Consider the following 24189-nt stretch of genomic DNA (forward strand, 5'->3'; position numbering starts at 1 on the left):
ATTAGCTGCCGTAGCTAAAAACTGCGTGTGATAACTAGATTTCAGTCGTAATATATGGACAGCGAACATCTTAGCTGTGACACCTATTTATTAGGTGCAACAGCGAACATCTTAGCTGTGATACCTATTTATTAGGTGCAACAGCAAACCGTTTTGCTGCAGTTTAGAAATTTATTTTGCAAACCATGATTAGCTATGGTAGCGAAAATTTTTTTTTCCGTGAAGTTTTTAATCAGAATTCTAAAAAATCCATACATCAATCTTATTAATACAAATAAAGATATGGCATAATTACTGGATATCGCGAAAGAGAAGAACAGAAGGAACATTTCGTTAAACGGAGTTGATTGTCCAGCCTAAGTCGGCGCAACTAGTCCCCAACGTCCGACGGTCGTCGTGCTAGTTACAAAACGGCTTGTAACTAGCCGCACGCTTAATAACTTGCGCCGGTAGCGGACGATAAATAATGCAGGAGACACCGTCGTCCCGATGTAATTAACGAGAGCAGTCGATATCCCTCGGCTCGGGCGTGTGTGTAACCGGCAAGAGCGCGCGCGTGTATTCATGCCCGTGCGCGCACGCGGATGTACTTGTGTCACGTATACGCGCGCGCGAACGCGAACGAGCGCGGTCAATATTTGTCATCCGCTTTAACAAAAAGAACGTTACAAAACGCTCGGCCGGATGCACCCCGGCCAAATATTGACTGCGCTCATTGACGTTCATTGATACTCTCAATTAGCGCATACCGTCGAAGCCAATCGCCGGGTAATTGGGATGGCCCTCCACCTACCCTCCGCGGGAAAACCGCGCGGGCCTCTCTTTCCCATCCCGTTCCCTTCCGTTCCCTCCTGCGCTTTTCTCCTCCCTCCCCGCTTACCGTTCTCGATCACGTCGCGGCCAGAGAGTCAGATGCGAACGGTTTCGGCGCGAAAACTCCCGTCCCGCGATCGCTATAATTGGCGGCCGACTCGAGTCCGTCCGCGACTTTTCCGTGAAAGAGCGGCCAATTATAGGGGACCAGCGCCGCTGGATACAGACATCCGTTGCCTTCGTTCCTCGAGGATCGGTCGTTTGCCTTGGCGAGGACGAAATGCGTCCCCTAATGACGCGAGGCGCGCGCGGAACGCGAATCACCGCGTGTTCTCTCGTTAACGATCGTCGACCGGCCGTTGGCCATCTCGGCCGGGAAAACGTCTTCATCCGTTACCGGGAAAATTGCACGATTTCGAGTTAACCGACCCGGAGGGTGAAACTTTTCCGTCGAGAAGCGAAGTTAGGGGCCGCCGCGGGAGGTAACGCCGGCGTTTCTTATTTCAATTCACGGCGGCACGTTTTGATATCGGCGGAGGAAACTTTTAATTGACTCCCTCTCCCTCTCTCTCTTTCTTTCTCATTGCCGAATTATTTCTAAATGTTGACCAAATATATTGAAATACTTCTCTCTTCGTTTATATTTGTTTTATCCGATATTGGAATAAATTTAAAATACGTACGCGCGCGCAAACTTTTTTAATGACGATGCAGAGAGAAATTTATTTGCACATTTATTTAACACGTTTTAATGGTAAGATTAGATTTGTAATGCGCAGCTTGGTAGCGTGCCGTTATTTAAATTAGAAAATGCATTTTATAAATTTTCAATTTACATGCGTGCACAAATCATATACGTAAAGACAAAAAATTATGAAACGCTTTTTATTTATATCCTGCAAAACCAACCGATTTTTTTTAAGACTACATTTCTCGAATCGTATAAATCTAACGTTACTTTTGACGGAAATGCTTATCTTATCTTATTATCTTATTAATGGCAAGTGTAGTTCTGACTTTTTTTTATCACCTTCCTGCATTTTATTTCCACTAATTTATCTTTGGCAAAAAGAGAAACAATATTCTTCCAGTATAAAAACAGGGAAACTATACTAAGCGAATCGGAATATATATCTGAGTGGTTCGGCGTTATCACGGACATAAAAATCTCCTAATTACAACACTCCATGTAATTACGGACTTCTTGTTGTACAATTTGCATCGAAAATTACATATCAGCACCGATGCGTGCAAAGACAAATGTTCCTCCGGGGAAAAGATTAATCGCATAAAACAGTATCAGTATGCTTGCAAAGAATCATTCATTCAGAAGCAATGATTCTCAGAGATAGTCTTATAATATTATAATCTAACGGCTAACAATAAGTAACTTTTTACGCTCACGAACAAAAATCACCGATGCGTTCAAAATTTTTTTTATATATGATGTAGATTCAACTTAGCATTTTCGCGAATTACGGAAAGGCAACTACCTTAATGACAATAACATTTCGCTCTGCGTGCTGACACTAATTATTTCCCTGATGCTTAAACAACGTATTCAGAAATTGTCGCGAAACAATTCACTTACTATTTGCACTCCTGGGATCTAATATGACAACATTTTTACGTCGTAAATTTCTTTTCACGCAGTATAAGTGCGGAGAATCATCCTATCTAAAAAAGGCATGTAAAGTCGATACTCGAAAGTCTCGAAGTGTATTGTTGTCGCTTTTCCGCGATGCTGATTGGTTCTGTCATTGCGCTTACTTCGTGAGCGGCTGTCATTGCATATTTTGACAGTTATTATTTCGTGTATATATCGTTAAAAATGTTTAATGAAAAAGAATAAACAGCGCGCGCGAAGCGCGCGTTGTGTTGTGCTAGTATAAATAAAAGAGAACTTGACTCACCCTTTCCTCCTCCCGAATCATCTCCGCGATGCCGGGCTTGATCTCGAGATCGTCGGCGCTGACAGCCTGACCGCCGGCGTTCAGCGCATGTTGCTGCTGCTGTTGCTGTTGTTGCTGCTGCTGTTGCTGCTGCTGTTGCACGCTGAGTTGCTGACCGTGGCTGCCCAGGTGGTTGACGGGCGCGTGCGGACCGGAAGTCACGTGGCCGGACACGTGGTGGGTCGACAGGGGGTGCGAACTCTGCTGTCCCTGCGGCGGCGGCGGCGGGGGTGGTGGTAAGGGCAGCGAGACAGGAAGCTCCTGCAGGTTGATCTGCGGCGTGACGGAGATGCTAGGCATACTGGGCGTACTAGGCGAGCCTAGGGACCTAGGTGTCGAGCTGGCGGTCGGCGGCACCATATTATGGATCTCGGGTACGACAATGTTGCCGGCGATCACGTCCTGGTCGTCGGCAATGCTGCCGGAACCGATGCGTTCCGGACTGTTGCTGGACGGGGAACGCTCGCCGGACATTCGGCGGCGTTTCTTTCGCTGCATCGCCGCGGTCGCGACCTCCTCCAGAGTCGGTCTGGACGTTAGTTCCTGTTCGCTATTGACGTCCGCGAGGCCGCGAATCTTGAGACTCTCCGCGACCTTGAGCAGCGGCCCGATCTGTTCCTGGGAGACGTTGATCTCGCCCTTGTACATGAACTCGACCGCAGCCTTGAGTTCTGGCCATTTGATGTCCTTCATGATGACGATCGGGTGTTGGCAGGGATTGTCGAAGAAGAGTGCTTGAAAGTATGGGCTGCAGGCTGACAAGACCATCTTGTGAGCCTTGACGCTGTGACCGTCGCAGGCTAAGGTCACGTCCACAAAGCTTTCGCTCTGTAAGAGCTGATCGAAGACGTTGGTTAGGTTAGTCTGATAGTTGTTCCAGCGCAAACAAAATTGCTGGGGTGACCCAGCACCGCTTTGCTGCGTCATGATCGGGCGTGATGTGGCTTCCGCTTGTCTTGTTCCACAAGAAAGAGGGAGAAAGAGAGAGTATCTCCTCCTCCTTCTTCTACTTTTCTATTGCACCGCACGCTTCCTCCTACGCTTTCTCTTCAACCTGTTCCTCTTCTTCTCTTTGTTTATCTTTCTCCAATCACCTCGTGGTGCGTCTCGTCTCGGATTCTCGTTGTCGATGACGTTCGGCCTGATCGGATCAGTAACAAGGCCGCATCTGCAACACACACATGCACAGCCACACGTGAACCTCCAGATGTATCCGCGTGAAGGGACGCGGGGAGTGAGAGCAGCTTTATCCGCGCGCCTCGTGGCAACGTGCGCGGATCTGTCAGACGCAAACCGACGCGGGCGTCATCGTCCCGTTGGGACGTCGCGGTCGAGCATCTTTTAGCCTAACTCCGAAACGTGGCTCCGTACTCGAATACTCTTTACTCCACTCCCACTAAAAGAATTAGAGTCCACCTTGCCTCCCCCAACAAAGCATTATACGCAATAGAAGTTTCCCGAGGGATCAGAGGACAGGGACTCACTTCCCTGCTCCAACGCACCACGCGACGCACTTTATCTTTATTCTCTGCCTCCTCCTTTTTACCCCAGTTTCTACCTCACCACCTATCTCAGTCTCGAAAGGTCTATCGTTCTTTTTTTTCGTCCGAGAGAAAAGTCAGATTTCACCATCAACCACCCACCACCGATTACCTCGAAACGCGACTATGACGGCAACGACGACGACGACGACGTTGCCGTTTCCGCGACGGAATTCCGCGTTACAAATACAAATACGGATCGCGATAAACGCCGTGCGACGTAACGGCGCGGGTGTCCGCGTGAGAGGCGCGTGCTGCGCGCGACGAAGGGTGTCGGAACGACAAGCGACGTACGATCTGCACCCCGTGACGAGCGCGTCGCGACTGAGAGGACCAGCAGCGCGGCGGCGGTTCGCTCGAGCGGCAGTGGTGGCACCATGCGCGGCAGCGGCAACGGCGACGGTGACGGCGACGGTGGCGGCGGCGGTGGCGGCGGCGGCGGTGGCGGTACGGCCGATATCGCGCGCGCTCGCTCGCGTGAGGACGCGGTGCGGCGCGACGGTGGCTACAACCAGCGGCAGCAGGAGAGAGAGAGGACGCGTATCGCTGGCAAGGAGATGGCAATGTTGCGCTGCCGCGCGGGTGGAGGCGCCCGCCGCCGTACCTCACGCGTCCTCACGTTCCCCCTCGCACCGCGGCGGTGCCGGCCAATAGCGCGGCTCGCCTTCCGATCAAACGCGCCGCCCCCGGAGACCGCCTCATACTTCCTCTCTCACTCTCGCGGCCTTCCGCGAGGCCGCGCGTCTCGCTTTGTCCGCCGTCCGAGAAGAAGAGAATTCTCTCTCTCGCGCGGCATCGGCCCCGGCGAGGCCCACCGATCGGCCTCCCGAAACGGCGATCCGCTGATGATGATGAGAGGAGGCCGCGCTTTGCTGATGGCGGAGGTGGTGGTGGTGGTTATTCTGTCGTTACTAGTATCACTGAGCGGTGGTGGAGAGCACGGACGGGGGCAGCGACTGCGACGACGACGACGACGACGACGACGACGACGATGACGACGATGACGGGGACGCTGCTCTCTCTTTCCGCGGATATCGCGTAGGAATTAATGCGTTCTAGGAAAGAATCGCGCGATTTGCCCCTGCGAAACTAGGTTGTACCTACTTCGCGTCAACGGTGAGATTTAAACGAGTGGGTGTAACGCGAAAACAATTTTTGAGAGAGCATCCGATGAAGACACTGGCGATCTAAGACATTTACGCGACGTCTATTTGGATCTGAAAGTTCTTCAAAGTAGATAATTGTCAACGTTTGTCGACAATCTCTACCTTTTACTTATAATTCGTAAAAAAATATGACGTGCGTATTTCATATTGAGATTGAAATCGGAAGGAACAATTTCGAGATAATACAGACGGAATGTGGTTCAACTCAATTTCTTCATAAAGATGCATCAGCGCATGGAATTAAATTTGCGAACGTTAAAAAAAATTATCAAGTTTTTGTTCTTTTATAACGGTTGTAAGTGAGTTCAACGAACGCCGGCGACGGCAGCGACGTCAAGAGACTTCTACAAACGCGGACGGTGTTTTTGAATTTCCAAGGAAGCACTCGAGTCTCGAGCATTAAGTATAAGGATCTTATTGCACCTGCGCACAATAACGATTGTCCTGATAGCGACGAGATGAACGACTAGAAACGTGCGGCGTTCTAACCGTATCTTCCAAATGAGTCTTGTGCCACCGCATTACATGGCTCGATTACTCGCTGCATTCTTCTTGAAAAGTTACGGCAGTAATAAATTAACGCCGTGAGATGATGAATGAATAATATTTTATACTGAATCTAGAACATATTCCTCACGAAAGCCAGAGAGTTTACGGTCTGCAGCTGTAAACGCATATGTCTCTACGATTTTGAAATCACTAATTTAATAAGATAGAAACTATAACATAGCGGAAGTAATAACACCAATTGTAAGACAAAAGATGTGCAAGCAGTTCTTTTATACATATATAGGTACTTTAATAATGGATATCTAGTATCAAAATAATTCAAGAGAGAAAATATGTTCTCTGTCTCTAAACTAAAACTACTCTGAAAGTAAGAAGGAATAGGGAACGTCTTTTCGATGTACAAAGTTCGGGATAGCTCCGGAATAGACGATCATAGTTGTAAAGATAGATGGCTGTAATAGAAGCTACGCGCTCTAAAATATTTGCTAAAGTGATGTTCTCGAGCAAGAATATAATAGCAATCTTAATTGATTATCACACATATCTTCCTATTTATTCAAATATATCGCTCTAATAGTACCTATAATTCTAGCTTTAAAAATAAATCGGGCAGAGTGGGTCGCTTCTTTTCCACTACCTATTCTGGCATTGCTCTATTCACGCGAGAGTAGTCCGGGTTATTGTTCATCGCAATAAATGACAATCTCGCGAGCCGCACCCCGAAAGAGTCCACCCTTTCTTTTCCCGCGTTTGGCACGTGGCGGAGTAATTGGGGATGCAAAGAGCAGATGATTATTCAGCGTCGACGCGGTTTCACCGTCTGCCGTCTCCCGGGAACCGACAAGACGATATCGACGATCGAATTTGGGCAGTCGTGCCTCGATAACGGAGTTACGAGCGCGACGTCAACGGTGCCGGCCCGGGAAAGATGGCGGTCTTAATCGAATTAAGGCTACAAAGAGAAACGGTCCCGCGTCCGACGTCCCTTGCGAGCCGCCGGCCGGACTCCCCTAACTGGCTATTAGCTCGAATTTTGGTAATAGCGAGTGTCACGTAGGGTGGTCGAGACCGGTCGTCTAAGAATCCATTCCTAAACGATTGCGTCGGAGGCGTCCGCAAAATTTCTCTCGTTAAACTTAGATTCTGCAAAATTTAAAATGTAGTAAGAAGTGCCGAAAGAACTATGCAGATAGTTAGATGGTATAATATTCAATTGGAAATTAGCGTGATATTTTTTGTAGTATTTAATATTTCAAAAATTTACAATAGAAAAATGACGTTCGACAAAATTTTACTTTTAATACACACTGTAAAAATGACTGACTGAAACTTCAGACGAAGCGTTTGCAGTTTTTTTGCAAACACACTTTTCTGAATTTTTAGAAAAACGACTCTGGAGTGATTACGACAGATTAAAAATTCTTTCAGACACCCAAATTTGAAAATTCACACAAAAATGTGTCTGAACTTTTAGAAAATTTTTTGATAAAACTGCATAAAAGGTAACACACCTTCGGTTTTATCGCTACTTAAATATGTTGTAAGGAAGGTTCTTTTGAATAATTCCCCGCCAAAAATAAGTGGAGGACGGCATTGGTTTAGAAGATATAACAAATTGAAGTTTGACATTTAAAGTATGTGTATGCTGTGTAATTTGTTATTTTCTCATTGAAAAAAACTGTTTATGACATTTAGGTAACACACCTTCGGTTTTATCGCTACTTAAATATGTTGTAAGGAAGGTTCTTTTGAATAATTCCAAATAACAAATTCCAAATAACAAATTGAAGTTTGACATTTAAAGTATGTGTATGCTGTGTAATTTGTTATTTTCTCATTGAAAAAAACTGTTTATGACATTTATACATGGGCGAGGGAGGGGCACCGCTTCTCCCCCTGCACCCACACTCTGAGAAAATTCTGACCTAACCTAAACCTATTCTCAGTTTTAAAAGTAAAGTTGGATTAGGTTAGATTAGATTTTTTTCAGAGGTGGGGGTGCAGGGGCAAAGGCAGAGCCCCTATTAATATTTTAATATTAAATAATATTTAATATTTTTCAAGACAAGACTCAAAAATTCGTGTTATTACATGTTGAAAGCTATTAAGGAACTGCGAGAAATAGATGAAACACATTATTGACAAAATATCCATGACCGTGTATTTATCTCGTAAATGTAAACAAACGCTTTTTCCACGTCTGCTCTACAACAAATAAAATATACACACATTTCACTTTTCCTAATATTATTTTATAATACCTGATAAAAAGCATAAAAACTGTGAAACTTTAATTTGTTATATCTCCTAAACCAATGCCGTCCCCCACTTATTTCTTGCGGAGAATTATTCAGAAGAACCTACCCTACAACATATTTAAGTGGCGATAAAATCGGAGGTGTGTTACATTTTGCAATTTTACCAATTTTTTAAGTGCACAATTTATGCAACAAATATGTCACTAATAATGCTAAAACTAATAACGCGCAAAAACGAACAGGTCTCGCTAGAAGGATATATCTTCGGAATTCGTTCTTTTTTTTGTCGATACGCAGATTTATCGGCGTACTGCGGATATCATCGTAAAGAATGCAGAAAGAGAGAAAGAGAGTAGTCTCTAACACGATTTCGGTCCCCGCTCGAAATCGACTGCCCCCAATACCCCGGCCTCCGTCCCCGCGTTTCCCTTGCCGTGCGTAAAAGCCGTATGCGCGATATTAGAAAACATAAAAAACGGGGGTAACGGTGGCGATGCCGAACGGCGAATGAGTCGGATATATGCGGACGAATAACGACGCCCGCGGGCTTTCTGATGAAGGAATATCGCCCGTCCTTTACGAACCGCGCGTTATTTTTCCGCATGTCGGGCCGCGATCTATTCCTTCGTCCTCTCGGCGTATGATTGTTGCAAATGTCACTCGTTTTCGCGACCTACCTTTACATTTCTGCATATTATTCGCGTCTCCAAAATTACGTACAAGTATATTAGAACTATAAAATTTAAAAAAATAACATGAGTATTGTAAATGCCTAGAATTATAACAAGTACATTTAATTTATTATAACGTTTAATCGTTCGAAAAATATCGTAGCTTTCATAACCGGAAATGAAAACAATGATATCTGATCGTGGAAATAGAGAAACGCGGGAAATATAATTTATTCATTAGAATAAAGATAAATTTTCAATCAATTTATTGCATATAAGATTTTGCAAAGAGTTATCGTGTGAAAGGGGAATATTGTTATAATAATATCAAATTCTCTATATTAGAGTTTTCTAATATAAAGAAGCAAACACACAGGAACTTGATTGTTGCAAGAACAGCAGAGAATGATGTTATATTCTCTGGAAGAAAAATGCAAGCGTGCACATTCTGTGTAAAAACGCAAATATACGTAATATGATTTACATTTACCGTCGCAACAACTTTAGTTGCTGTTACTCGAACAGCAAATATGTAATATCAAACTTGATGTTACCATAACATGGTTTATGTCGGCATAATATTTACAAAATATCGATGTGTTGTACGCCAAGTACAGTCTTTTTTTCTTTACAATTTTGCAGATTTTTCTGTGCTTAGTTTTGCGGAGAGGAAAAGCGTTCTTTCTTATTTCGAAAAATTAACGCAGCTACGGATTTTACGGATTTTTCCTTCGCAAATCCAAATCCATTCTCGGTACTTTGAAAACAAACAAAAAAAAACATTCAGAACACGGTATCCGCTAAGCCGTGGATCATCGCAGAAACGGCAGCGGGGGTGGCACTGGCCATAACGCCCGTATTTCTCATATCGTTGATACTTTCACCCTTGCGTAGGGCGAGCGAGCGCATTGTAAGGGCGCACGAAACCGAGCCGCTGGTAGGCTATAAATTTTACTACGTAATATTGTTTAACTGCAAACAGTATACTAACGCCATCCGTCGTGGCGCTGGCGCGGAAAAATTTCGACCCTGCCGAGGAATCGCGAGAAGGATCTTTGTAAAAAAATCTGGATTTTTTCGCGAACAATTGTAACGATCGCGATCCCAATTCAACGTCGACAGTTTCGAGGCTGAGATTCCTCGATCGCGATCCCCGGTATCGAACGCGATAAGAAGATACGCTTCGAAAGGGGGTTCGGACATTACTTTCTCGTTCCGACGATACACTCTCGGGAGGAAGTTATGAAAAAATACGAGATGAAAAGAATGAACGTGCGAGCGCGTGGCGCGCGATGGAATAAAAGCGCCAAGTATCAACGCGCTCGGATTTTCTGTATCTGTCACTATTTCCACCTGTAATAGAGCGCGAGCGCGCGCGGGCTGACAAAACGCGACGGAAAATCTCGTCTTCGTAAAAGGCCGTCCACGATCGTCGTAAACGCATTTCAAACGGCTGACTTTTACTTCTCGATATTCGCGCAATATCTTTGAAGCGAAGTCTCGACGGCGAGTCTCGTTAATCTCAAAACTCACGAAATTTTACAGAATAAACTTTAAATTATAGTATAATTAATACGAAAATACAAAAAGGGGAAAAAGCCTTTCTTGTAATGTATGAATAATACAATTTATATAAAAAAAAAAACAAAAAAAAAACAAGAAACAGATGACGTTAAAAACATGCATCTCCTGTGAAAAAATCACTTGTACCTACTCTCTACACCTGGTCTTTTTAATCGAGTATCCTCCTCTTCCCATTAATTTAAAAAACCTATATTTTCTAAGAGATATAATCTTTATCAAAAATGTTCTTTGATAAATATTTTTCGTTCTGTCAAATAGATCAATTCTTGTGTAGAGCCCTGCTTCATATTACCACGTATTTGTCATCGTGATTCATTGTACAAGAAGGTTTCGGGTTCGGTTCCTGTAGAGTGTTTAGGAAGTTTCGGATCTGATCGGCTCTTTATTTCGCGGCACGGCGAACGATCGATCGATCGAGTCTCGTCTTGCGCCACGCGTGTCTCTCCCGCGAGAGAGGTGGCTTAAAATTAGCCATTTCCACGGTAATCGCTACCTGCTTCGACGACGCCAGCACTCCCCCGGCATTACAGAGACGGCAGCGGCCTTGCGTTCGCATTGTACAAGAACAATGAGCAAAGAGAAATATTGATGATGCTGCCGCCGCGTGGCTAAGCGTGCGCGAGCGAGCGAACGCGTGTACGAACAGCAGATTGTATACAGGGTGTCCCGGAGCGATCTCCTTACATTATTCAAAGTCTGTATTTCCTCGAGAAAAGAAGCTGGAGGACAGTTGTCCGTCCTATTTATGTGTTTTTAATTTTAATGACCTTCTCGTTAAATATTTGATACGTGAGTTTCATATCGATAGTCTCTATCGAAGTTAAATATACTTGGAATTATATTTGAAGAATAAAATTTTGTGAGATTATTAATTTTTATTTATATTTGATTTCAAATAGATACGATTTAATTAGTTTGATATATGTAGAATCTATTATGTAAATTAATTCTCGAAATTAATTGCACTTTCGTGGCAGTTTCCGGATATTTCGCTTAACATCTTGTCGCTCATGCTTTAGTAACGAGCGGCTAAGTAAAGTACATGACGCTTTATGTTGGTCTTTGAATGTTTTCTATGTGATCTATATATTTATGCGCTACTGAAAGACGAACGATAAGGAGTGGAAAGGGAGAACGGAAATAACAGACATGATGTTCGAACATTTCTTCGAAAGTACAACTAATTCCAAGCACTGATGCAAATGATGACGATAAGTAGCATGTAAGACAAACCTATGATCGTGTCTACAAGATGTAATTGCAAAGTGCATACCTTATTCATACATAATATAATAACAATGTAGATTAATGCGTAGATTATATGGAGAACAGACTTGTAATTATTTAATACAAGACTGACGGTCACATGCAATTTTTCATTTTTCGTCAAAATATTCTTGATGTTTTATTCCCTCAGTATTTAATCCTCGGATAAAAATGTTGGTAAAATATCTCTTTTCAATCGTTCTGTTATGTACATGGAATTTAATCCATTAAAGTAACTCGCAAATTTTTCGATGTATCTCGAAATGATTGCTGCTCTGTGCTTTGACCTCCAGAACGTGTCGTTGTTTCTAGAGCACCCAGTACGCGCGTGCATGCTTGTGCAACCTGAAAGGACCGTGCGTATATCGCGCGGCAGACGCGAGACTGCGAGAGAAAGAGAGAGAGAGAGAGAGAGAGAGAGAGAAAGAGAGAGAGAGAGAAAGAGAGAGAAAGAGAGAGGACGGTGAGGGGGATAGTGAAGTATCCTACGCTGCGTGAAAGAAAGAGAGGATGCGAAGGAAACTTCGAGAGGGTGACGAAGAGAAAGGGAGCACGGGATAGCGGCTGCACGGAGAAGAGCGGAAAAGGGGGAGAGAGAGAGAGAAGAGGTAAGGTTGAAGAGCGAGAGAGAGAGAGAGAGTACGCGCGAGAGGAGGAGAGGTAGCGGAGAACGAGAGGGTTATACGCTTAATATTTCAGCATCGCGAAATTCTGCCCCTGAATCATTAATCGCTCGCTCTGGGGTGGCGGTGCCTAGTCGAGTCTCTGCCCTCCCCCTCCTCCTCCTCCTCTCCCACCCCCTCCCCCATCACGGCATGCTCCGGCAGCCCGTCGTTCGCATCCCCTCGTCCATCCAGCGCTTCTGGTCGTGTCTCTCCTCTCGCGTGTTTCTCATCCCCTGTCCTCGCACCCTCTCCTCTCCCCCCTTCCCGCCTCCTCTTCCTCCCCCCGCCGGGTAACTTGTCTAACGCGACTAGGAAAGCCATCCGCGTGAATATTTCGAGTCCTCGCCGATGCAGGAATAGACTCGTCGACTGAGCCGTAATTAACCCGCTGATTAATTACCGCGGCCGTGTTACACGACGAGCGTGTATCACGCGCGAGCGTGTGGTATCGCGACGCCTTGCGGAGAATTATTCAGAAGAACCTACCCTACAACATATTTAAGTGGCGATAAAATCGGAGGTGTGTTACATTTTGCAATTTTACCAATTTTTTAAGTGCACAATTTATGCAACAAATATGTCACTAATAATGCTAAAACTAATAACGCGCAAAAACGAACAGGTCTCGCTAGAAGGATATATCTTCGGAATTCGTTCTTTTTTTTGTCGATACGCAGATTTATCGGCGTACTGCGGATATCATCGTAAAGAATGCAGAAAGAGAGAAAGAGAGTAGTCTCTAACACGATTTCGGTCCCCGCTCGAAATCGACTGCCCCCAATACCCCGGCCTCCGTCCCCGCGTTTCCCTTGCCGTGCGTAAAAGCCGTATGCGCGATATTAGAAAACATAAAAAACGGGGGTAACGGTGGCGATGCCGAACGGCGAATGAGTCGGATATATGCGGACGAATAACGACGCCCGCGGGCTTTCTGATGAAGGAATATCGCCCGTCCTTTACGAACCGCGCGTTATTTTTCCGCATGTCGGGCCGCGATCTATTCCTTCGTCCTCTCGGCGTATGATTGTTGCAAATGTCACTCGTTTTCGCGACCTACCTTTACATTTCTGCATATTATTCGCGTCTCCAAAATTACGTACAAGTATATTAGAACTATAAAATTTTAAAAAATAACATGAGTATTGTAAATGCCTAGAATTATAACAAGTACATTTAATTTATTATAACGTTTAATCGTTCGAAAAATATCGTAGCTTTCATAACCGGAAATGAAAACAATGATATCTGATCGTGGAAATAGAGAAACGCGGGAAATATAATTTATTCATTAGAATAAAGATAAATTTTCAATCAATTTATTGCATATAAGATTTTGCAAAGAGTTATCGTGTGAAAGGGGAATATTGTTATAATAATATCAAATTCTCTATATTAGAGTTTTCTAATATAAAGAAGCAAACACACAGGAACTTGATTGTTGCAAGAACAGCAGAGAATGATGTTATATTCTCTGGAAGAAAAATGCAAGCGTGCACATTCTGTGTAAAAACGCAAATATACGTAATATGATTTACATTTACCGTCGCAACAACTTTAGTTGCTGTTACTCGAACAGCAAATATGTAATATCAAACTTGATGTTACCATAACATGGTTTATGTCGGCATAATATTTACAAAATATCGATGTGTTGTACGCCAAGTACAGTCTTTTTTTCTTTACAATTTTGCAGATTTTTCTGTGCTTAGTTTTGCGGAGAGGAAAAGCGTTCTTTCTTATTTCGAAAAATTAACGCAGCTACGGATTTTACGGATTTTTCCTTCGCAAATCCAAATCCATTCTCGGTACTTTGAAAACAAACAAAAAAAAACATTCAGAACACGGTATCCGCTAAGCCGTGGATCATCGCAGAAACGGCAGCGGGGGTGGCACTGGCCATAACGCCCGTATTTCTCATATCGTTGATACTTTCACCCTTGCGTAGGGCGAGCGAGCGCATTGTAAGGGCGCACGAAACCGAGCCGCTGGTAGGCTATAAATTTTACTACGTAATATTGTTTAACTGCAAACAGTATACTAACGCCATCCGTCGTGGCGCTGGCGCGGAAAAATTTCGACCCTGCCGAGGAATCGCGAGAAGGATCTTTGTAAAAAAATCTGGATTTTTTCGCGAACAATTGTAACGATCGCGATCCCAATTCAACGTCGACAGTTTCGAGGCTGAGATTCCTCGATCGCGATCCCCGGTATCGAACGCGATAAGAAGATACGCTTCGAAAGGGGGTTCGGACATTACTTTCTCGTTCCGACGATACACTCTCGGGAGGAAGTTATGAAAAAATACGAGATGAAAAGAATGAACGTGCGAGCGCGTGGCGCGCGATGGAATAAAAGCGCCAAGTATCAACGCGCTCGGATTTTCTGTATCTGTCACTATTTCCACCTGTAATAGAGCGCGAGCGCGCGCGGGCTGACAAAACGCGACGGAAAATCTCGTCTTCGTAAAAGGCCGTCCACGATCGTCGTAAACGCATTTCAAACGGCTGACTTTTACTTCTCGATATTCGCGCAATATCTTTGAAGCGAAGTCTCGACGGCGAGTCTCGTTAATCTCAAAACTCACGAAATTTTACAGAATAAACTTTAAATTATAGTATAATTAATACGAAAATACAAAAAGGGGAAAAAGCCTTTCTTGTAATGTATGAATAATACAATTTATATAAAAAAAAAACAAAAAAAAAACAAGAAACAGATGACGTTAAAAACATGCATCTCCTGTGAAAAAATCACTTGTACCTACTCTCTACACCTGGTTTTTTTAATCGAGTATCCTCCTCTTCCCATTAATTTAAAAAACCTATATTTTCTAAGAGATATAATCTTTATCAAAAATGTTCTTTGATAAATATTTTTCGTTCTGTCAAATAGATCAATTCTTGTGTAGAGCCCTGCTTCATATTACCACGTATTTGTCATCGTGATTCATTGTACAAGAAGGTTTCGGGTTCGGTTCCTGTAGAGTGTTTAGGAAGTTTCGGATCTGATCGGCTCTTTATTTCGCGGCACGGCGAACGATCGATCGATCGAGTCTCGTCTTGCGCCACGCGTGTCTCTCCCGCGAGAGAGGTGGCTTAAAATTAGCCATTTCCACGGTAATCGCTACCTGCTTCGACGACGCCAGCACTCCCCCGGCATTACAGAGACGGCAGCGGCCTTGCGTTCGCATTGTACAAGAACAATGAGCAAAGAGAAATATTGATGATGCTGCCGCCGCGTGGCTAAGCGTGCGCGAGCGAGCGAACGCGTGTACGAACAGCAGATTGTATACAGGGTGTCCCGGAGCGATCTCCTTACATTATTCAAAGTCTGTATTTCCTCGAGAAAAGAAGCTGGAGGACAGTTGTCCGTCCTATTTATGTGTTTTTAATTTTAATGACCTTCTCGTTAAATATTTGATACGTGAGTTTCATATCGATAGTCTCTATCGAAGTTAAATATACTTGGAATTATATTTGAAGAATAAGATTTTGTGAGATTATTAATTTTTATTTATATTTGATTTCAAATAGATACGATTTAATTAGTTTGATATATGTAGAATCTATTATGTAAATTAATTCTCGAAATTAATTGCACTTTCGTGGCAGTTTCCGGATATTTCGCTTAACATCTTGTCGCTCATGCTTTAGTAACGAGCGGCTAAGTAAAGTACATGACGCTTTATGTTGGTCTTTGAATGTTTTCTATGTGATCTATATATTTATGCGCTACTGAAAGACGAACGATAAGGAGTGGAAATGGAGAACGGAAATAACAGACATGATGTTCGAACATTTCTTCGAAAGTACAACTAATTCCAAGCACTGATGCAAATGATGACGATAAGTAGCATGTAAGACAAACCTATGATCGTGTCTACAAGATGTAATTGCAAAGTGCATACCTTATTCATACATAATATAATAACAATGTAAATTAATGCGTAGATTATATGGAGAACAGACTTGTAATTATTTAATACAAGACTGACGGTCACATGCAATTTTTCATTTTTCGTCAAAATATTCTTGATGTTTTATTCCCTCAGTATTTAATCCTCGGATAAAAATGTTGGTAAAATATCTCTTTTCAATCGTTCTGTTATGTACATGGAATTTAATCCATTAAAGTAACTCGCAAATTTTTCGATGTATCTCGAAATGATTGCTGCTCTGTGCTTTGACCTCCAGAACGTGTCGTTGTTTCTAGAGCACCCAGTACGCGCGTGCATGCTTGTGCAACCTGAAAGGACCGTGCGTATATCGCGCGGCAGACGCGAGACTGCGAGAGAAAGAGAGAGAGAGAGAGAGAGAGAGAGAGAAAGAGAGAGGACGGTGAGGGGGATAGTGAAGTATCCTACGCTGCGTGAAAGAAAGAGAGGATGCGAAGGAAACTTCGAGAGGGTGACGAAGAGAAAGGGAGCACGGGATAGCGGCTGCACGGAGAAGAGCGGAAAAGGGGGAGAGAGAGAGAGAAGAGGTAAGGTTGAAGAGCGAGAGAGAGAGAGAGAGTACGCGCGAGAGGAGGAGAGGTAGCGGAGAACGAGAGGGTTATACGCTTAATATTTCAGCATCGCGAAATTCTGCCCCTGAATCATTAATCGCTCGCTCTGGGGTGGCGGTGCCTAGTCGAGTCTCTGCCCTCCCCCTCCTCCTCCTCCTCTCCCACCCCCTCCCCCATCACGGCATGCTCCGGCAGCCCGTCGTTCGCATCCCCTCGTCCATCCAGCGCTTCTGGTCGTGTCTCTCCTCTCGCGTGTTTCTCATCCCCTGTCCTCGCACCCTCTCCTCTCCCCCCTTCCCGCCTCCTCTTCCTCCCCCCGCCGGGTAACTTGTCTAACGCGACTAGGAAAGCCATCCGCGTGAATATTTCGAGTCCTCGCCGATGCAGGAATAGACTCGTCGACTGAGCCGTAATTAACCCGCTGATTAATTACCGCGGCCGTGTTACACGACGAGCGTGTATCACGCGCGAGCGTGTGGTATCGCGACGCTTCGCGATACTCGCGAGTCTCCTCTTGCAGCCTCTTGTTTCCAAGGAAGCATTCGGATATCTTCTGAATGCCGACGGTATTCTCCGTATAATCCCCCTCCGCTTACAGCGATTAAAGCTATCACGTGTCGAAATGCTTACGTTGTCTATCGAGTCTGCGTTCAGTTAACACCTGTCGTAGAGAAGAGAATAAGCTTGTTGGTGTTTTAATTGATATAATAAAATCGAGTGATGTAAATAAAAAGAAAATCTCCATGAATCGATAAAATTTAATTGAGTTTCATTAAACAAAGAGATAAAGTTTCTTCGAAGACTCGTGGAATGAATAGGGTATCCGAGCATCACCAGATAAATTAGACGTCTGTAAAGAGGAATCGCGTACATATAGTCGAGAGAAAATACGCAGCATCTCTAGAATAACCTGTGTTTCGCTTGTCGGGCATCGTGTTCGATGTAACTATATAATTTGAATGGTCACATTCCCACGCTACCGAAGAAGGCGCGCCGCGATCGGGAAATCTCCCCAAGAATACGCTCCCTATGAGATGATGTATCCGGTATTACGCGCATCCGTTTCAGTCCGTGGCGGCGAATCCGGCGTCGAAGACAACGAGATAGAGGCGTAGGATAGCGAAGCGCTGCTGGTCTCGTCCTCTCATACGACAACCAATCCGGTTTTGCGGTTGATGATTGATGAAAACATTCGTACAAACGTAATCGCGCGAACAGGATCTTACGTCAAATAACAAAAACACGATTTGTACCACTTTTCTGGCTATAATAATTTGATTCATATATTTTTTATTCTCTATTTTCTGATCCATCTATAAATTCTTCAGTTTTGTAATGATTTTAAAATTATTCATATCTCGAAAAATGTCTACAATCATATCTACAATAATCTTACTTATCGGCATTTACAATTTATATCGAAGTAAGAAGCTGTTCCGGGACATCCTCTATATAAACTGTACTTTGCAATAGATTCTTAAAAGGAGAGAGAGAGAGAGAGAGAGAGAGAGAGAGAGAGTAAAGGGTTAAAAGGATTGTCCACCAGGTTCACGTGAATGGGTACAGCACGTTTCAGCCGCGATGACAAGACTACTCATACCGAGTAGCAGAAATGTTTTCTCCACTTACACGTTGTCGTCGCCATCGTCATCGTCGTCGTCGTCGTCGTCGTGGGCATTGTGCTCGTGTAACATTCACGCACACGACCGCACACACGCTGACAGTAGTTATTAGTCGTAGTCACTGCAGAGCGTGCACGTTGTGCACGTGGTTAACGTTGCAGAAGGGGACGCGATGTGGCGAAGAGGAGGCGGGAAGGGAATGAAGGGAGGAAGGGGGCAGAAGGGGAGGAAAAGCGAGTGGATGGGTTGGTTTGTAGCGAACAATGATATCGGGTATTTGATTTGTAACCGACGACAATACCGACTTGCGACCCCGCATTTCATCCCTCCCGGCCCCGCCGCGCTCTCTCTCTCTCTTTCTCTCGTGTTCGGTGCCACCCTATACATACTATATGTATCTGTATACATAGACCCGTGTGTAGCTATAGAGCCGCAAGACAAGGTTGTCGATAGCGAGTGCCACCTTTATGGCGCCTCCGAACGGATCCTTTCCGATCCCATCCGTGGACCAAGAAATTAGTTGCCTATACGTGCGATTCCCTGCCCCGATCGATCGCGGGAACGTTTCATCGTCGTGTTCGACTCTCGGAAAAGATCAAAAAATCAAGATTATCACAATCTCGGAAATGCCAGGGTATCGGAAATTACGAGGCAGAAAGTCTAAAAAATCCAATCGCGAGAGCTTCAAACGTTTCGATGATTAAAAAGATGATATCACGTACAAAATCAGATTTCAATGTACAAGAAATTTCAGCTTTTGCAAAATGAGATTTAAAATTCAAGCAATCAAGATTCAAAGATTGCCTTTTGATAAATTTCATCTATGCTCGTTCGGGATACATCGACCGAAAGGCACAAGCAAATTTAATTTATATCAAATTGTACCTATCTTCGGCAAGACATCGCCTTCTGCGTACTGGATTATTACGAGCCCGTTGTTAAAACTATCCGCGATGCCACTTTTCGCGAGACGGCGAGACCCTTTCATCGCTCCCCGCTCCCCAAGTGAAAAAAGAAGAAACTGTTATCGGACTCGGACTCGTTGTGAACGATCGAGGCGCGATGAAAACTCCGCGCGTTCATACGAGTTTATTCCGCAACCCCTTTCCTACATTATTTATGCGAACGCGTGACCGTCGCGCGGGCAATAAAGTAGAATCTTCTCAACCGGCATCAAACGCCGGCTTTGCCGAGGCTCGGTCTCGCCCTTTCGCCATTTAGGTAGAAAGCATCCGTGAAAGAAATTATTCACGGACGATTCTACGGGAACAAATCTCCATAAATATCTGAAGGACGAGAGAAACGAAAATGAAAATTCGATGCACCGTTTTATGGCACATGGTATAAGCGTCCACTGTCCTCGTGCTTGCCGTAAGGAAAGATCTTCTTACGCCGTTGTTGCATCATGTATCCGATTGCTGCTGCTGCAACAGCATTTTCCTGAATATTCCCACTGTCTCTCAAAGTACTAGGAATTTAATTGTGATTTCGTTTAGCTGCGGAGTAATTCAGTTCGGATCCCCAAATAAGTTTCAGGTTGGCGATGCATTGAGCAAAAAGCTTGGTAAGGGTGTCTAGTGAGAAGCGACGAAGAAACAATCGGTCATCAATACTTGAGAAGGTTAATACTTAAACGTGTCTATGCGCTGCCGCGTAAAACGTCGCGGTGAACTTAGTGAGGAGAATTCTATAAGTAGAGCGCATAACGACACCTCGAATTGTTAATGATGTAAGCGATCTATGTTTGCCACGAAATGCGTTTAATCCGAGTGCGAGCGCAGATCCGCGGATTATAATTAACTCGGCAGCGATAATTCGGAGTGTATAATCGCCAAATGAGTCGCGGAACGCGCGTCGATATATACGACTGTACGAAAATAATTAACCATCAATATTCGAGCTGCTTATGTTAAAGTGACGTTGCTACGGAAAGCGTTGTGAGCGCTGATGACTAGGCTCTGGCTTTTTTTAAAGAGAAAGTTACAAGAGGACAAAATCGATTTTTTGTACTCTAAAATTAGATATTCACGAATAATAAATGAGGAAAAAGATAAAAAGCAAAGATAAAAAATAAGCAATATATTAATATTGCAAAGATTAAATTATGTATAATATAAAAAAATAATTTGTATGAATCAGGGTGAAAAAAAGAATATAAAATAAAGATATATATTCTAAAATTAGATATTCACGAATAATAAATGAGGAAAAAAAAATAAAAAGCAAAGATAAAAAATAAGCAATATATTAATATTGCAAAGATTAAATTATGTATAACATAAAAAAATTATTTGTATAAATTTTTTGAACGGATAGATGAATGGCTGACATTAATAAAAAAAATCAGGGTGAGAAAAAGAACAAGAAATAAAGGTATATATTCTAAAATTAGATATTCACGAATAATAAATGAGGAAAAAAATAAAAAAGCAAAGATAAAAATAAGCAATATATTAATATTGCAAAGATAAAATGATGTATAATATAAAAAAATAATTTGTATGAATTTTTTGAACAGAAAGATACGAATAGATGAATGGCCGACATTAATAAAAAAATCAGGGTGAGAAAAAGAACAAGAAATAAAGTATATATTTATATACTATTCGCAGAGGACTGCTTAAAATCTTCAACCGTCTTACAAAGCACAAACATACCATTTGAAAAAGAAAGCATTGACCCAGCATAAAATAACATAATCCGTAGGCAACACGGCTAAAGATTTCATACTAGACGCTTGAAGTAAGAGAGTAAAATAAAATAAAAATGAGATGAACAAAGTAAAGCGAAACGAAGCGAAGAAAGAGAGAAAAAGGGAGAGAGAGAGAGGGGGAGAACGATCGTTTTCCGTATCCGCGAGAAAGAGAGAGAGAGAGAGAGATGTTAAAAGGAAATGAAAAAAAAAACAGCTTATAAATGAATACAGAGAGACGCTTGTGAGAGAGCGGAAGCGGAAGGCCACGCCATCTCGCGAATGTACGTACATATTTGGCGGAAGACGGCAGCCAGGTGCAACGGACCTATTGACGTGTTAATTGCGCCTGAATAATTAAAGGGGGCACCTTTCCAGGTAGCGGTACTCTGTCCTTTTAAAATGTCCCCCGATCTCGTTAACCCGCTCCCGGGAGGGCGGACGAGGAGGAGGAAAGGCGGGAAGAGGACCGGAGGGAAGGAACACGAAGGGGAGAAACGCAAAGATACGGGGTAGAGACAGTTTGATGTCACGAAGCGAAATCGAGGCTAAAGCAATTGGAACCAATTCGATTGCTCCAGCTATGGTAAAAGACTCTGAACATACCAAGAGTGTTGCTCGAGATTAGTAAGTTTATAACGAAAATACTACGGTACAGAAATACGAAAGATTTTTAGAATTGTTTGTTATTACGGTGAATTTCGAGCAGATATCAATCGCCTTGCTATATAATTTTCGTTACAAAAAAAATTTTTTTTTTTTGTTCATATAATTAGATATCTTTTTCGGCCGACATGCGATGATTTTTGGTTACAATATAATTTCAATACAAGAGATTTTAAATACGGTAATCACGCGTCTGGAAAAAAATATAAAATAGCAATCGAAAGTATATAAATTGTAAAAAGAGATTATAAAATCTCTGAAGAAATAATTTACAGAACTGTAGATTTACAACAATGTAGATTAGTTTGAAAAGAAATTTAAAGATAAATTCTATAAATAATAAACAAATAAATAAAATTATATAATTACTTTATATTAATTAAATTAACATAAAATAATATTGAATGGTATATAAGTTGTAAAAAGAGATTATAAAATCTCTGAAGAAATAATTTACAGAAGTTTGAAAAGAAATTTACAGATAAATTCTATAAATAATAAACAATTATATGATGGATTTTTAACTCGTATTAATCCGCTGATTCGAATATCGCGTCTCCATACATAATACCCTTACACACTTATAATCATTAAAAATTGATAGTTTATAAGATAATATGTCAAGAAATAGATTCGAAAGCAGCGAAGAAAGACGCTAAATCTCATCAAGGATTTATCGCGATATTCAAGCTGCTCGCAGCTGTGAAAATCGCTCCACACACAGACAAGTGGCTCGCCATTATTACTGAAAATCCTTTCGAGTGAAGAGAGAGGTATCTTCCTAGGGAACTCGAAAACGAAAGCAGTTACCTATGCCGTTAACAATGTCCAGCCGGGACGTACTTCATATACTTGTATGCGATCGGAAAGGGGGAAAATGCTCAAGCCGTGGCCTGAATAATTGACGATTTAGCCGTGTATCGGCGGAAGGGAAGGGTTCACGGTGATCGTAAGAATATCTAACCTCGACGCGAGTCCCCTGTATTATTCAGCGGCTGTCATCCCCGCGTCTCGGCGGGGCAACGGGGAAGGAGGGACGGGGGGGGGGGGGGAAACGCGCCGCCTGCCTCCAGAAAGCTCGAAAGCTCGATCGCAAGCGCTTATTTCCGATCGTAACCAGCAACGCTTTATTCCCCGATTCGCCTTATCTACTTTTTCTTTGATAATCGGACACGCGTTCATACATACATACATAGATACGTACAATACGCGCGCATAAAGCGCATGCAATCGCTCACGCACATAACACACAGATACGAACGCGAACGCGATGCGTCACGTGCCGCGGCTCTCAACTATAGACCCGATGCAATCTTAATGCGATCAATTATTTACGGCGCTCGTCATCGCCCATTAAATATTCCACGCTCGACGAAAGAGTCCTCGCGCGACCCCGGAATTATTCCGGGCCAGTATTCGCGAATAGCGGCGGAGTACGTTATTCGCGCCGCGCCGCTATTTTCGCGAAACTCCCGCTCTAATGGCGTTAGGGGAGAAGCGGGAGCTCCCATGGGAGAGGCACCTGTCGCCGCGAGGAAAGATTCTCCTCCGTCGCAATCGATCCGGGAAGATCGATAATCGCGATATATAGGCTATATGAGTGAGGGAGACGGCGAGATAAGCGTGAGACGCCGATGTTTATTTTTCGGATGGTAAGATTAAGAATTTTACACGGCGGATTAATTTAAGGATGTATGTGTTATATGTCGAAATATTGACAAAAGCATGAAAATTTCGTGGACTGTTCTACTATTTCTTCTGAGTATCTGTGCAAAACCTGAGCACAATTCTCTTAACGGTTTGGAAATTATTTAAGTTTAAAATCATATTATTTTGTGATACTTTAATTCTTTTTATAATCCGGATTTATTTATTTGATTTTTCAAATCGTATAAGAAATATGTTTTTTTTTTTTAATTTTGACAGTTCTTTGCTACTATTGTACAGCCAAAACATCCTTAATTGAATATATTAGAAGGGTCCTTCTCAGTTTCTGGCGGCGAAGTCTGCCCGCCCGGTGAAATGTGACTTGGCGTGTTATTGCCTCCACCCCACCCCTCTCTCAGCAGCCCTTCGATTAATCGGGCTTAAGTTCGCAAACTCTTTTATGTATAGCCGCGTTGCCTGTATTTATCGTCGAGCGCGCGTAATTGAACGCGTAATTACACATCGGTCGACTCTCGCGCGCGCGCGCGCGAAACTTCATTTCTGCAATCTTCTAAATGTACCCCGAATGTATCCACGCGAGGACGATGCTCCTCCCCCCTCCCCCTCCCC

The 24189-nt window shown here is 43.3% G+C and overlaps 1 protein-coding gene across 5 annotated transcripts in view; it reads right to left on the reverse strand.

Moving 5' to 3' along the window:
• Positions 1–24189, reverse strand: part of LOC115238570 (protein bric-a-brac 1-like) — a 453053-nt gene that overhangs the window by 324389 nt on the left and 104475 nt on the right. For 4 of the 5 annotated variants that reach the window (XM_029812528.1, XM_029812531.1, XM_029812527.1 and 1 more), the window contains one exon: positions 2727–3933. In XM_029812528.1, the coding sequence (XP_029668388.1) occupies positions 2727–3692 (966 nt within the window). In that variant the 5' untranslated portion in view covers positions 3693–3933. Of the gene's footprint in view, positions 1–2726; positions 4627–24189 lie in introns of those variants that run through there. The other variant, XM_029812530.1, reaches the window with a different exon arrangement.

This window comes from Formica exsecta, unplaced genomic scaffold, assembly GCF_003651465.1.
Source record: "Formica exsecta isolate Colony F162 unplaced genomic scaffold, ASM365146v1 scaffold35, whole genome shotgun sequence".
Taxonomy (NCBI): Eukaryota; Metazoa; Arthropoda; class Insecta; order Hymenoptera; family Formicidae; genus Formica; species Formica exsecta.